Source organism: Drepanopeziza brunnea (genome assembly GCF_022702325.1).
Source record: "Drepanopeziza brunnea f. sp. 'multigermtubi' strain 214-2 chromosome Unknown ctg3, whole genome shotgun sequence".
NCBI classification, from domain to species: domain Eukaryota; kingdom Fungi; phylum Ascomycota; class Leotiomycetes; order Helotiales; family Drepanopezizaceae; genus Drepanopeziza; species Drepanopeziza brunnea.
The window spans coordinates 226751-242775 of NW_027094066.1; the positions used below are offsets into that span (position 1 = coordinate 226751).

Below are 16025 nucleotides of genomic sequence, written 5' to 3' on the forward strand. Positions count from 1 at the left end.
TCTCAATTCACGTCTGTGAAGCAGAGTTCTCCAAGCTAATGAATTTTTTTTTTTTTCCTTATTTATATAAGTAATTGTTGTTTAATAGGTGGTATACCGTTACTGTCCCGCTTTGGTGGTGCCGACCTGGGATTTTTCACAAGTTAAATTCATGGCAACCGACGATTAACGCAAACCAGAAAAACCAAGATTGGATTTTTTTTCTTTTCTTAAAAAAAAATTGGGATTTAGATTTAAATAAATTTATATAAGATAAATTCGAGTGCAAGATCTACCTACAGCCAGCACTCGCGTTATAGATAGATGAGTAAGATGCTCCGAGTAATCTCACGACATCTCTTCTTCCCTTTCGCTTTCCTCTGGCCCATGCATGGCGCTAGCCGCTCTCCGGGGGTACTTTCCGTGTCGTTAAATAGCTACTTCGTATTTACGATTGGTGAATCTTTGCCGTTCCGCGATCTTTTTGAATTTTTTGAAGAGAAGAGAAGAGGGAGGAGAGAGATGCTTCTGGTCTCTCACCTCCTTTTTCCTGCTTGTTAATTGCGGATATCATACCTAGCCTGCTAGCTTCGCGCTAGCTCTATAGAACAGAGAGATGTACTAATACTACGTCCCAGGCGTAAGTATTACCCCTCGAGGGGAGGGTAAGCAGGGGGTTTGAAGTGGAAACTAAACCTTTGAGGCACCCTCGAGGGGTAATACTTACGTAGGCCTGCACCGTGGGTACTTAGCGGTGCAATTTAACAAGACAAGGGTGAGAGAGACTCCGTAAGCGAGCTTGAATACGGTACTTGCGGAGTAGAGCGTGTTTAGCTGACCGTTGCAACGTTTCAAGGCCTGTTTAGCTCGCAGCTGCAACTAGTACATCGGATAGCGATTCGCAATTCAGGATGGAAAGAACGAAAGAAAGAAAAAAACGATTTTTTTATTTGAAGCGTCATCACTTACTACTGCTCATTGATTACTCAATGTGATAAAACTCGATAGGTTCAGTACGGAACACCATCATGTCGATGTTCCTTTTAGACTCAAGCTTTCGCGTCACGGAGCACTAGCCGGCCCTTCTTGCGATTTTTCCTCCTTGAAGTCAAAGCTTGCTCCAAAAGACTATTAGAGAAGCTACCTATCGCATAAGAGAAAAAGCGCGCTGCTGCTGCTGCTGCTGCTGCTGATGATACCTCGGCAACCTTCCACCCTCTCAGCCTCAGCCTATCATCTCCGAAGCGTGCGAAAGTGTCTTTGCGAAGTTACTACTATTTTTATAATGCATCTTGAGGTGTAAGGTCAGATGCACACCTTGCAAGATCGACTTACGCGCACGAGCCAGAGAAACAGATTAGATCAAAGTATGTTATCGTGACGTTGCAACTTGGAGATGCAAGATTGTTGTTACTACGTCGCAGGCGTAAGTATTACCCCTCGAGGGTAGGGAAAACAGGGGGTTTAAAGTGGAAACTAAACTTTTAAGGCACCCTCGAGGGGTAATACTTAGGCCTGTACCGTAGTATTTTAGTGGTGCAACTTGGCTTGCATCTGCGAGACGAACAAGCTCTAAGAGTTATTACCTATTTGACGGAGGGACATCATGCGCCGCAGCGGAAGGGAATTAAAAGGAAAAGCGCATCAACCCTGATTTCTTGTTCCAAGAGTTAGAATCCAGGAATTTGGAGAAAAAAAAAAAAAAAAAAAAAAAAGGAAGAGAGGGAGAGAGAGAGAGAGAGAGAGAGAAGAAAAACATGGCGCAGTGTCAGCAGTGGCTGGATTGAGGTCAATTCAAAGAGGAAATCGATCAGCGGCGGGAAAGGACAAAGGGGCCGAAGATGTGCCCGATGTGCGTGTCGTGCTGCGTGCAGATCTTGGGGGTTCTTGGTAGCCGCTCGCTTCGTTGAGCCGAGACCGGACTCCTTCCTCCTCCGTACGTACAGCAGCTCGAGTACCGTATCTGGCTGGAACTTGGAAGGGGGCGAAAACGTCTCTGGCGGCTACCGGTAGCTGTGCCCGACTGACGAGGTTGGGGGGATGGAGATGGAGTTTAGAGTTGTGGTCAATAGATTAACTCAGTCTTCGGATCTAGATGCCGGCTTGGAATGCCGGATGGATTAGCCGGCCTGAGCCGGCTCTAATCACCTACAGAGTACAGGACAATTACTATCCGAGCGGCCTCCCTCCACGCCGAGGCCGAGGCCGAGGCCGAGATGGATGAATTGGGATGGGATGGGATGGGATGGGATGGGGGGGGGGGGATAAGATGATTCGGCTTCCGAAGCAGCGAGGAGGAGGTGCGAGTCATGCGGGTACAGGGAAACGGAAGAGGACTGGATTTATTCGAGCAAGACTGTACGGAATGAAGGTCTTGATGGTACAGAGAGATATAAGGGAGGTACCTCGGTATCGGTAGGTATAAGGTAGGTACTTGTACCAAGTACTACGTACTAGTACTGTATTAAAGCGAGGCAGCAGCACCGATGCGTCCGAGTTTATATAAACAAGAGTGTCATGTGATGGAAATGATTAGAACCCTGCACCTGCACCTGCACCAAAGTATATAGACGGCGAACTCTATCTCTACCTACATCATATCACATCAAATCGCCTCAAGAGCAGTCTCGGATCTGAATTGCCGGTGCTCTGCTCTGCTCTGCTCTGCTCTGCTCTGCTCTGCTCTGCTCTGCTCTCTGCTCTGCTCTCTGATCCACTGTTAAGTTCCTACTTCGTACTTTTCTGCATCCATTTCCTATCTGTTGCTATCCTATCCCGTGTCCATCGCTATCCATGTCCTATCACCGAACCTGCACAGCAGCATCATCATCCCGAACCTCACGCGCTTTCTCTCGTCCCATCTGTAGCCGCTCCTCCTCCACTTTTTCCACCTCGCCCTCCACCTCCACCTCAACCTCTATCTCCACCTCCACCTCCGCCTCCACCTCCGCCTCTCCCTCTTCCTGCCCTTCCACGTTGCCATCTTCTGACAACGCGATTACTTTCCTTTCAACCTGCAGTCCATCTCTTCCCTCTTCTATCCCATCCCATCCCATCCCATCTCATCCCATCCCATCCCAACCTACCCCATCCAATTCTATACGACCACCCCTCCCTCCTCGGCTTGTGCCTCCGGGCCATCAACTAACCGCACACCCAACTGCGACCCGCCGTGTCGCCGACGAAAGCCCCCCCCCCATCCAGGACTGGCCCGACCCATTGGATGAACAGCACCTTTTTCTTCGGCGACGCACATTGCGACTCCCGGCGTGGTACAGGGCAAGGCAGATCAGGGCAGATCAAGGCAGAGCAGATCAGGGCAGAGCAGATCAGGGCAGAGCCGAGCCGAGCAAACACTTCCATCACCCAACCGACCGACTGACTGACTGACCGACCGACCGACCTGAGCTTCCTCAGACCGCGCTCTGCTCTTAGACTACTACCTATACTACTACTACTATTACTACTACCCGGGGCAACGACACACACCTACACCACCTACCACTCACTACCGACAAAGCTGCAGCAACCCGTCTCCCCTCTGCCGCCGTCTTTGATGAGCCTCATCCCCCAACAGAGCAATCAAGCAAGCAAGCAAGCAAGCAAGCAAGCAAGCAATCCCCCATCTCCCCACCACCACCACCACCACCACCACCACCACAAGAACATCCCCAATCCCGGGCCTCAAAAGGCCCCCAACCGCCACCATTCCCTCCCCGCACTCTCTCGCCGCGATCCTGTCGCCGCCCTCTGCACCTCCGGAAGACTCCATTCCCGCTGTTTCGCGCGCGTTGTCGCCCAAGCGCTCGCACGCGGAGGCCTTCGCGAATAATTCGGATCACCAGCCCTATCTACACCTTGAGTCGCCCCCCCAGCAGAGACTCAGTATTGCGTCGACGCGGGAGCCGAGCCCGGGCATACACGGGGCGGATGATGGGGGCGGAGGGCCCATGAGAGGAGGGCTGGACGATAAGAAAGCCCAGAAGATGGTGCGCAGCTCCATTGCGTGCACTCGCTGCAGGAGAAGTAAAGTCAAATGTAAGTTGCGCGCGCGCATTCTCGGACATGCATGGAGGCTGGGACAACGAGAGAGCATGGTGAAATTGGATGCCAGTACTGGAAGTTGAAGGATTTCTCCCGGCATTCGTGGGGCTTGGTTGCTGGGATCCAAAACAAACCGATTTCTCGCCCAATCTATCACCAGATCTGCTAACAGCAATTCAGGTGTCAACAACGGCATCCAGTCTATTTGTAAAGCCTGTGCCCAGAGCAATCGCGAATGCACATATCCAGTGGCAGGTTCGACGCCCGCCCCGAGACGAACCGAGTTGCCATCGGGAATCAAACAGGAAGAGGGGATGGGCGAAGGCAAGAAGCGAGTCCGGAAGGCGGAGGATAGCGGCCGGAGGAATAGCCACAGGCCACTCGAGGATGTGTTGGAATCGCCAATCCTGACGAGAAAGGTGTGGGATGAGCTGTACGAGTTGTTCAAGTTGCACTTCTCGACCGAGATGCCCTTCCTCCACCCGCCCACTTTTCGGAACCGGATGCGCCAGGCAGCTTACCCCCGAGACCCTTCAACCTCAGCCGCCGATATCGAGGAGAGCAGGGTTTTGCTGCTTGGTGTCTTGACCCTGACTGCTCGCTTCCACCCAGGTCTGGTCGCCCATCACTCGCCCAACAAGGATGATCCGCTGGCAGCGAGCGAATACTACGCCGGGCCACTGGCGGCGGCCTTTGGCCCAACCATCCGCAACTTGACTGCGCCCTCACTCGGGAATATCCAAGCCTTGCTGATGCTTGGTTTGTACGAGTGGGGTCAGACAAGAGGTCTTAGTGCTTGGCTGTATCTGGGACTGGCAATCCGGCTTGCCTTTCCTATGGGACTTGCCTACGAGGATGACCCTGATTCGCATACATTCGCGCTCGCCACCAGCCCCGACGCCCGTGGCGGGCAACCTTCCAAGCAGATACAATCACCTCGCGAGGACGCTATTGAGAAGGAGGTCCGAAGGCGGACCGTTTGGAGTTGCTTCATCATGGATCGCATGCTGGCGGCGGGTAAGTACAGACCAACGATGATGAGTGTCGACAAACTTCGAGTCCAGCTCCCATGCTCAGATGACCAATTCTTGTTTGTCCGGGATGTGCAAACTGGCTTCTTGAACTCGGAGTGGATGGATACCCCGTCTACCACCTATCCCGAACCTACGTCTGCCCATGATGACGGGGTCCTGAGTCGATACATCCGGTTGGTTGACATTTTTGGGAGGTTATCCGAATGGAGCTATGCTGGCGGCAGGAGAACCGAGCGGCTTCCTCCATGGGACGAACGGACTCAATTCTGTCAGTTGCGCCAGCAGTTGAAGCGATTCCACGACGCCTTACCATCCAATCTGACGTACACCGAAGCAAACCTCTCTGCTCACATCGAAAAGCGCAACGCTACGACCTACGCCTCTCTGCACATCCTCTACTCTCTATGCCTGATCATGCTACACCGGGAGTTTATTCCTTTCATCCCGATTCGATGCGAGAAGCCGGTTGGACCCCTGGACGAGCCGACATTCCCCGAAGATAGCTTCCCTCCCCCTCCAGGATTTTGGGAAGAGAGTGCCGAGGGAATCATGAAAGCATCCAGGGACATCATCGACATTGTCGGTACTTGCCAGGAGGACAGTGCACTACCGGAATCTCCACTGATCGGCTTCTCCATCTACCAGGCGGCATTCGTCTGTCTCTACGCTGCCAATTTCCCACAGATGGATCTAGAGCGCCATCTGGTCAATGATCCCGCTCGCAGTCTCCATGCTGTGGACAACGACACGGGATTCCCGGGCATGACCAAGAAGATGCTCAATGAGATGGCTCCCCGGCTCAAGATGGTCAAGACCTACCTCAAGACCATCGTCAGGATGCGCAACTACTTCCGAGGTGTCTGGAGCGAGTACTATGGTCGATACAAGCGCAAGCCTCAGTTCGAAGGCGGTGGTCTCGAGCAGTACAAGAAGTATGAGCGAGATTTGAAGGAATTTGGGGAGCTGAAAGACCCAGACCAGAACCTGGGATCGGATGGATCCGACACGGTTGACCAGACTCGGTCCCGAGCCAGCACCAACGATATCCCCGGATCCAGCGTCAATGGCGAGCCCATGCAAGGTGTCGAAGCACCCCTTCAACCACGAGCCAATGGGGCGTCGAGCTGGGCACCCATCAATGCCGCCAGCCCTCCAGTCGAGGTCGACGACCGAGCTCGGTACGCCCATGGCCCGTACCCCTACGGCATGCCACCGTACCAAAACTCTCCTAACCAATCCTCTAGCGCACCTTCTATCATCAGTCCCAGCAACGGTGAATCGACACCGGGCGGTATCAACTCCCCCTACGCCAATAACCACCAATACCAGAATGCAAGCCAACCCCAACACATCGCTGTCTACCCGTCCGTAGCCCAGCATACGATGGCGCCGCCGGTTCATCCTAACCCGATGCAGTTTGCCACGGAGGAGATGTACGAGAAGTGGATTGGCGAACAGGAGGCTATCCGCATGAACACAGGCTTTGACAATTTTGCGCAGGAAGATCCGAGTGGTTCGTGGGTGCTGACTGACCCGAGAGCCCACCCGAATTATTTGCAGGCGGCTTGGCATGGTTTGCAAGCTGCTGGGACGTGGCCGTAGGACCTGTTATTGACGGGTTTTTTTTTTTTTTTTTTTTGGCGCCGGGGGAGTTTTCTTTTGGACGGACAAAATGGGAACAATGGATTCGATGGGACTTGGACTAAGATCATTTTTAGTGTGCACGGGTCGCGATGGGACGGAGCAAACGGCGTTATTTGAATGGGCTGTCAACAGTACACGGGCAAACGGGGTGAGATGGCTGGTAAATCAGCATGGGTCGATACGGCGAATGGGATCGGATTCTAGGTCAGGCCAGTCTGCGACGGATGATGGGGCTTCGTATGCGGAAAATCTCACCGAGGCATATTTGCTGCATTTGTTTTTGCAGGGAGGCTCGGTGATACTACACAGTAAAAGTACAGCAAGGTACATACAGCATAGTACGTACAGTAAGAGCACAGAGGTTATACATGATACCTGTACGTTGCAGACTCGCTTCCGAGGCCTAATCCGTAATTCCATTCCATTTCTTCTCTTCTTCTTCGCCGCAGAGTATATATATGCTGATGATATATAAAGCGCCTGCCCCTCGCATAGGTACGGTACATCTCCACCCCGCCGCCGCCGCCCACAGCGCCGCCCCTTCTCTTCTGGCGTGATACCCATGAACCTATGAATGCCGTCCCGTATTCACGTTTCCTTCCTGAATGATATTATACCATACCATGCCATGCCATGCCATGCCATACCGTTCAATCCCAATGCCCCTGATGCCCCTGCCATAACCCCCAAGGAAAGATTACTCACGTCTATCCCTTGCGCCAACGTGCAAAACTGATCGAAACTTGGCCGTGATGTAAAATTCGCATCGAGGATGCATAATCGGCGCCTACCCATCCGTCAACCTCGCCTCGCCTCGTCTCGCCTCGCTTAAACATAACAACCCCCCTCCCCCCCCCCCCCCCCCCCCCCCCCCCCCCCCCCCCCCAACTCTTTGATTGTTAGTCCATCTCCTCCAACTCCCTCTCCTTCGCCTTGAGCGCCTCCCTCATCCTCTCCGCCTCCCGTTGTAACATCTCTCTCCGCTCGACCTTCTTTCTCTCCTCGTGCACACCCCCACTCCCGTTCCCACTCCCGTACCCTAAACTTGGACTCCGACTGTCCCCCCGATTCCTCATCTCCCTCTCGCCCTCCTCAAAGCCAGGATTCAGGATACTCTTGATGGAACTCAGCCGTTGGGGTTGGGCGCTCGCGTTCGCATCATCCATCGGCGCCAACTGCTCCATCTCCGCAGTCGAGAAGGAGCGTTTCAGGGACAGCAGGTGGAAGGAATTGGAGTTCGGGGAGACGGAGGGGCGCTGGTGGGCCGGTGGAGGATACGACGTCATGGGCGGGAGGCGGTTCTCGCTATACACGCCGTCGGAATGGTCATGTTGAAGCGGGTTCAGCGATAGATATGCTGACACATCTGGGATTCCATTCTGTCCTCCGCGACCCGACGGGACGGGTTCCGGGAGGAGTGAGCGACCCGGTGCGTCGCGTAATCGTAGACCGAGGTTGACGGAGCCGTCGGCGTTGATGCTCCCGCGGGGAGCCTCCTCGGCCGGAGATGGGATATCTGATTCGGGAGACCCCGTGGGAGCCGTGGCATCGGCTCCTGACGCTGGCGCACCCTGTGACGCAGGCACCACACGTTTCCGGCGTTTGATGGTCGATTTCTTCATGGTGACCGGGCGGTGGACCCCGTGAAGTTTGTGATACAAGCCTATGATACCATCGTTAGCCGGTACGCGCGAGTGCTTCCCGGAGGCGCGATACTTGCCACAGGCGTTGCAGATCGTATGACCGCTCTCGTCCCTGCGCCATAACGGGGTGATGGTGGTTCCACAGTTCTGGCACGCCAGCACGACCGTCGCATTTTGGCCCTGGAGGCTGAGAGCGGCGACATCGATCGGTGACGGGGCGTCCGAAGGGCCATCGCTGTGTTGCGTTGGGGCGGGAGACGGCTGGGGGGCGGCGACGTGGGCGCTTTTGGATAACCGATTGTTGAATGCGGGACAGCCGCTGCAACCTTGCGCTCCCCCGGTCCCGTTACACTTCCCCCCGCCGGGACAAGACCCGACCGGTGTATTATCCGTCGTCACGTAGGCGGCTCCCGTCGAGACCTGACTACTACTCGGTCCTGTTCTCGCCGGAGAGATTCTCTGCTCGGGGATTTCCTGACCCGGCGACGCCGCCATGGTGGTCGGGGGTCGCTTCAAGTTCGGCGGTCTGGAGGCGTTCCGGGCTTTCAAGTAGAGACCGCACGCATTGCAAATCGTAGCCCCCTGGGGAGACCGTCGCCATAGTGGAGTTCTGCTCGTGCCGCAGTTGCTGCGATGGGGTCAAATTCGGCTCATGGAAGTTGACCGCAAGGCTGAACTTACCTGCATACTTGACCGGCAGGGGTCGCGTCGACCGCCGAAGAAGAAATGGGTGCATATGACGGCTCTTTATGACGACTGCCTTCTTCCGTGGCAGATGCCGGTGTCATATGGCTCATTCTTTCCGCAGCCGGGCTCGTGGAAGTCGGTCTCTGCTCGTGGGCTGGCGACGGGCTATCTCCTGGATATCGGTATCGGCTCGATGCACGGTGTTCCCTTGCCGCTGCTTGGGCGTGTCCCATCAGTTGCTTGGCAAGCTCGACATCCTCTCCTGATGATTCCTTGGGAGACAGGGTTCGAACCGGATATGTCTCCCCCCCCTTCCGTGGCCGCGGCGACGTGGGCAAGTCTTTGCTCATGTTGCGGACGGGATGATTCGGCTTGGCGTGATCTGACGCGAAGCCAGTATATCTAGGATCTCGAGGTCGGAGTACCGAGCACATGGATAGTTGAGTAGGTAGATAGATGGATTGGCTGGTCGTCCCGTTCGAGGTTCAGGCCGTGATCTCGGTGGAGTGATCAGGGTCACGAATTTGACGCCGACGCCGACGCCGACGCCTGGCGAGCGAACGAACGAACCTCTTTCTTCTGATGGCAACGGGCAGGTAAGTAAGTCGTGAGTGGGTGTTCGCTTCGGTGACGGGGATTGAGTGAGGATTCGGCAGCGGAAGTATATCAACAAGCTCTTGCTTTCAGTGTGAGCTTGATATCGGAATCTCATCAGCAGCCGCCGCAGCCGGAGGGGGGTTGGATCAACATGCAGGTCGCAGCGACAGGGCGAAGGGCGAGACGAGGGTCGTCGTATCCAGAAACGTTCGCCTAGGTAGACAGATGTGTATGATGGTGGTTGGCGTAGTCTTTGGGTTTAGCTTTTCTGCTAGTCGTGATCGTGGACGTGGACGTGGACGTGGACGTGGACGTGGCCGTGGCCGTGGACGTCTCCGGAATGCATGCGTGGTGATCTAATCAGATCCGACGATGGGTCCCAGGGGGAGGAGGAAGGGGAAGGGGAAGGGGAGGGTGATAGGTGATGTGACAAGGGAGAAGTGTCAAGGGAGAAGAGGAGAGTGGACAGAAAGAAAGAAAGGATTGTACTTGGTATGGATGGTCCAGTCACGTGGTTGATGGGTGTGCGAATGCCATGCCATTTTCCATTCCCTTCCATTCAAGATTCGGTACTTCTGGCTTCAACTCACTTTACTTGCGGAGATGCGGATGGGTTGCGAGGCCTTGCGAGGCCTTGCGATTTGCCTTGCGATTGCCTTGCGATATTCGTCAAATCTCATCTCCCATCTCCGAGTGGGGTAGAGTGGGGTCGGAGTGGGTCGGAGCGGGTCGGAGCGGGTCGGAAGGGCAGGGGAGTGGGTCACTGACAGAGGGTTCATTGATAATCCCCCGCCGCCCATTGGCTCTTTCTCTCGTTCGCAGTAGTCCAGACGCTCAAGATGGTCCTACGGCAATGACCGGGTGAGAGTCGGGGAAGGGGCGAGGGGGCGAGGGGACGAGGGCAATGGGGCACTGGGCATGGGCACTGGGCACTGGGCACTGGGCACTGGGCACTGGGCACTGGGCACTGGGCACGGTGGGCACTGGTAAACTTGCCTTGGGAAGACTACCCGACTGTAAGTACCTACAGTACTGGACTGGACTGAAGGCAGGTCAAAGGCGTCAGGCATCCTCTAACCTAAATCCAGCACCGATCCGTATTCGACTACCACTAGTAGTAAATTCCCAACTGCTCCTGTAAGTAGCTTTCAAAAGGAATCCGATCCCCTCCTCTTACCCAATCGAAACCAGAGTAGGAGCCGCAGCACCGACCTCCATCCATCCATCTTTCATACTAGTACGTATCGTCAACACAGTCCAACGCCCATTATTCATTCATTCATTCACTCACTCACCCGCGCTCTTCAAGCTTCAAGCTTCAAGCTTCAAGCTCGAGATGCCGCGAGCCAGTATCGCACCCAGCAGAGACCAAGAACCTGCGCCACCGTCGCTGACCATCCCGACCATCCCGTACACAATCATCACACCACACCACACCACACCACACCACCTCTACTGTACCAACCACGCAACTACCCAACCCAATCAAGCAACACCTACCCACCCCAAGCACCAAAGGAGCTGCGCCGCACGCACGGGCCCAAACCGGTGCAAAGCACAGTACCGGCACCCACCCACCCACGAACCGCATGGAGAACCTCGCGCTCTCAACTCCCCATTCTTCCAACCAACCAACGCCATTCATTCATCCATTCCGTCCTATCCACTATCCACTATCCACTATCCACTATCCACTATCCACGACCCACCACACATCATCACATCAGCAAAAGCAGTAGGTACCTATCTCAAGCAGAGAAAGCGCCCATGACGTACGCGTATACGCGGATATGTGAGTCCCGTACCTATGCGAAGTCGAAGTACCGGTCGTGAGGCGTGATGCGAAGAGTCATCGCACGGCCGAGGATTATTGTGAGTATGGGCATCGAGCTTGGATGAGCGAGGATTGTAGTATCTACAAGAAAAGAGGAAAATTGTAATAGAAAATTCTTCTCGTTTGAGGACCTCCGTGCGCTTTTCCATCTGCGACAAACTCGACCTCGTAGGTAGCGCAGGGCAGAGACTAAGGGCCTGGGGGGGGGGGGGGGGGGGGGGGGGTTCTTCTTTCTTTTTTTTTTTTTTCTTTTCTTTTTTTCTTTTTTTTTTTTCTTCTTTTCTTTTTCTTCTTTCTCTTTTCTTCTCTTTTTTTTTTTCTCTTTTTCTTTTTCTTTTTTCATGAAAGACCCGCCGACCCGGAAAGCAAAGCCACTTCTCGAAGCGGGTGCGGTGTGGCATCGAGAGGGGCGAGGTTTGATTGATGCACGGGAGGTAAGGAAGGTACTACCTACCGTACCGGTAACCGTAACGACAGGAAGTAGCGGGAGCGACTTTGGGGGATGGTCGCCGCCACGCCGTCCGAATTTTTTTTTTTTTTTTTTTTTTTGTGAGAAACGCGCTGGCTGCGCTGGCTGCGCTGGCGAGACTCGTTGCCGTTCGGATGTTCGAGTTCTTATCTGTGGATCATTCGCTTCGGAGGTGAGGGGGGGAGAGAGGGAGGGGAGTTGCGGTACGTAGGTACCTAGCGGCATGGCGGAACGCGTGTTGACTTTGCTGTTCGTTAAGCGAGGTTTGTTGCCGCCTTGTAGGTAGGTAGGTATATGGGGCTGCTACGTATCTTGCCCTTGCATAGGTATATAGGAAAATAAATAGGCATTTCATTTTCATCTAGTACGTCGGTAGAATATCGTATCCTGACCGCATCAACGGTCAAATGCAATTGGAAATTTGGTGCAAAGCCTTTCTGCTCGGCGGTGCAGCGGTGCCGGGATAGCGGTCTACCAGTGGACCTCACTATGCGAGGGAGACGGCTTTCAAGCCGGGCTGTTATCCACTATCAAAGCCTTTCCGTCGCGGATGCTGGTGAGATCCACCTGCTGCTGTGCAGATCAGAAGAGGCATGCGGGGAGGCCATTCATGTTGCGTGCCGACTTCAGGATATCGATGTCGTTGTCCTTGTCGTTATCGCTGCTCGCGACACGGCCAATCAAAAGGGAGCGAGCGGTCTGGCGACAGTGGGCTTTGTGGGGAAAGCCGGACAAGAGTGGGGATCAGCCGACGAACGATACCGGTATTCCCTAGACGAAGTGAGTCAAGCCAGCTCGAAAGCCGCATTCTATAGTATATCTGATTCCGCGGGCGCTCGGAATCTGAGGTACGGCTCTGCCCCCATTGCCATCATGCCAAATATCGTAGTTGTCGGGTCTGTCCACACCCCGCGCCTTGCACCTCTGAAGATGTATGTACTGATTGCCAGCCAGTGCTGGTGTTTCCGGCCTCACCACTGCCTTGCTGCTGTCGCGGAAAGGGCACAGCGTGACCGTAATAGCAAAGCACATGCCCGGCGACTATGATATCGAGTACACTTCACCTTGGGCAGGAGCAAACTACCTCCCGTGCGTCAGATCGCCCTCTCACCTGCGCCCTCAACTCACCACCGTCCCAGGGTCTCCCCCCAACGTGACAATCGCTGGGAGAAGAAGACATGGCCTGAGCTGGCCCGTCTCGCGGAGCATGTCCCCGAAGCCGGCATCCATTTCCAAGGTCCTCTCTCGCTCCCCTACCACACGTGCCCGGGCCCCCCCCCAGTTGACGAAGAGCAGATGCGGTCGTCTACAACCGTCTCAAGGACGCCCACGCCACCACCGGCCAATGGTTCCACGAGCTGCTCTCCACGCGTCCCTGGTTCGCCTCCGTCGTGCCTGGATTCCGCGTCCTCGAGAGATCCGAGCTCCCGGCTGCCGTGGATTCTGGCACGCTGTTCACGTCAGTGTGTATCAACACCGCCGTCTACCTGCCCTACCTGGTCTCCCAGTGCCTCAAGAACGGCGCGACGGTCAAGCGGGAGGTCATCTCGCACATCGCTGACGCGGGTGCGCTCCACTCTGCAGGCGCAGCGGACGTGGTGGTCAACTGCACCGGCCTGCTGGCATGCAGGCTCGGCGGCGTGATGGATCCAGACGTGGTACCTGTCCGCGGCCAGATTGTCGTCGTGCGCAACAGCCCCGGCGGCGCCATGTTCACCGTTTCCGGGACGGATGATGGCGACGACGAGGTCTCGTATGTCATGCAGCGCGCTGCTGGCGGCGGTACGATCCTCGGCGGCACGTACCAGGAGGGCCATTGGGAGTCGCAGGTCGACCCGAACCAGGCCATACGGATCATGAAGAGGGCAGTGGAGATGTGCCCGCAGCTGACTAGGGGTAAGGGCATCGAGGCGCTGAGTGTGGGTGAGGCATGGGGTGGGCTTGCGACCACGGAGGAAGGGCGGGGTGAGGATGGAGAAGGAGCGGCTGGCTGGGGGTCAGTGGGTGGTACACAACTATGGACACGGAGGTTGGGGATACCAGGGTAGTTATGGGTGCTCGGAGGGCGCCGTGGAGCTGGTCGAAGAGATTCTGGGAAGTAAGGCGAAGCTGTGATGGACGCGAAGGGGACGCCAAGGTCGGTGTAGATCTGCTTTTCGAGAAGACCGACAACTGGTCTCAAATACATTTCCTAGAAATCCTCGGGAACTTTGTGGCATGAAAGGGAGACACTACCTTTCCTAATCAATACATACAGTAGCACCTCAGTGAGCCTGATATCGCCTAGCCCGCGCTAAAACTTGAGCTTGAAATCCAACCTGATCAGCAAAACAAAGTAGGTAACCCCACCCCGATCCACGCACCATCTCCCCCGGCCAACCAGGCTTTCGTTGCCCCTCGCACCCACGGCCGCAGACCTCCTTCCTGATCCGCAAGGCTGATGGATCCGAGAGCGGCAGTCGCCTCGACCCGACGGGCCAGTTCTGTTCGCGCTCGTAGAGCAAGGATAGCCACGGAGCCACGGAGGTAGATAGACACCTCGAGAGAGCGTGTGAGATACTTACTTAACGTGGCAGCTGCTCGCGACGTGGGAAATGTGCGATGGGAAAGGCAACCCTGACTGGCTGAGAGTCGAGCACCCGTGTTTTGGTAAGGGAGGAGCTTGGGACCCCCACGGTGGCAGGCAGGCAGGCAGGCAGCATATCGCTTGAGGGTCTGTCTAGTCGAGGTTGAGTCTCCCCTTCTCCTTGGAGCGCGGCAGATTGTTTCTGTTGAGGATCACAGTAGTAGTATATGTGCATGACGAGCAGGCTCATTCACTTCCTTCCTCTTCCTCTTCCTCTTCCTCTTCCTCTTCCTCTTCCTCTTCCTCTTCCTCTTCCTCAATCCTCTTTCTCCGCCTGCGAGAGCAGATCCTCTAATTAATTGACTCGTTCCCTATCCGTGTCTATCTCTCTGCATAGCCACGACCTGTCCAGCGGAACTCACCTTACAGACTCTCAGCCCTCGCTTTAGCTGCGCGCTGGGAGCCGATGATCTATCTCAGCGCCGTTCATTCATTCTATGCTTGCTTGCTTGGCTCTCCGCCGGGCAAAAATCGTGATGGCTGTGTGTGTGTGTGTGTGTGTGTGTGTGTGTGACTTTCCAGCCGACTGAGCTGCTGGCACGTACCGTACTTGAAAACACAGGTGCCAATACGGCGAGATAGGTACCTAGGGGACCTAGGGACCTCCCCGCGCGTGGCAAGCAAGCAAGCAAGCAAGCAAAGCTTCTCACCACTGCCCAACCCTCTCTCTCCGACTGTCCGTTTTTCCTCGCAAAGAGGGCGTTGGCTTCTCGGCCTCCCACGGCAAGGCGCGCGCTCCTTCAACGAACGAACTCCGGTGCCGTTCGTCGTTGGGGGGTCAATTTTGGGGTCTTGCCATTTATACGTAGAGGCGAGAGAGAGAGAGGATTCAGAACGATTCAGTGGGCTAGATCTCCCTTTGCGATTCAGAGGGACGGACGCCATGCAGCTATTGACAGGGGAGTTTTTTTTTTTTTTTTTTTTTTTTTTTTTTTTTGGAACCGTTCTCGGGAAAGAAAGAGTACGCTTCGCAGCGTTGCGTAGCGCATCGAATCGCATCGTATCGTATAGGCGGGCCTCTCGCTGTACTGGGAGCCGATGTAGGTAGGTATCTACCGGAAGTATGGAACACCTGCCACCACTACCTATCACCCACCAACCCCGTCTTGCAGCAGCTCTCTTGCTAGCGATTCTCCAGTGCGATGCCGACTTCGCCAACCGGCGGTCGTCGGCTGCGGCAGCTCAGCTCAGCTCCTGACTGGGCGGGCGGTACGTGGCCAGCTACAGTACGGTAGAACCAGGACCCGGACGGGCCCCACCTTTCCGCGCTCAGTTCAAATCCAATCCAATTCGCTTCAGCTCAGGCAGGATCTTAATGTTTTTGTTTTTGTTTTTGGTCTCCATATTCGCATAAATCAAAGAACATCTACAAAAAGGGAACCAAACAACGGTGGCTACGCTAACGCGCATTGAAACAGATAAATCGGTCGGGTCATCTTTCTTTCTATGTATATGCAGCGGTGGCTGT

At 55.1% G+C, this 16025-nt stretch overlaps 3 protein-coding genes across 3 annotated transcripts; 2 read left to right on the top strand and 1 right to left on the bottom strand.

Annotated features, from left to right (window-relative positions):
• Positions 1-3965: 3965 nt before the first annotated feature.
• L3040_002249 (uncharacterized protein) lies at positions 3966-6659 on the top strand (the record flags this gene model as incomplete). The annotated part of the gene is made up of 3 exons (XM_066155486.1): positions 3966-4017; positions 4204-6235; positions 6302-6659. 3 exons carry the CDS (start codon positions 3966-3968, stop codon positions 6657-6659), a joined length of 2442 nt encoding a protein of 813 aa, XP_066012485.1.
• A 941-nt stretch (positions 6660-7600) lies between these two features.
• On the bottom strand, positions 7601-9381 carry L3040_002250 (uncharacterized protein; the record flags this gene model as incomplete). Its single annotated transcript, XM_066155487.1, has 3 exons — positions 7601-8364; positions 8422-8972; positions 9026-9381. The coding sequence occupies 3 exons, from the start codon at positions 9379-9381 to the stop codon at positions 7601-7603; spliced, it is 1671 nt and encodes a 556-aa protein (XP_066012486.1).
• Positions 9382-12420: 3039 nt separating this feature from the next.
• On the top strand, positions 12421-14152 carry L3040_002251 (uncharacterized protein; the record flags this gene model as incomplete). The annotated part of the gene is made up of 5 exons (XM_007289851.1): positions 12421-12827; positions 12886-13020; positions 13071-13168; positions 13228-13927; positions 13975-14152. 5 exons carry the CDS (start codon positions 12421-12423, stop codon positions 14150-14152), a joined length of 1518 nt encoding a protein of 505 aa, XP_007289913.1.
• Positions 14153-16025: the final 1873 nt, after the last annotated feature.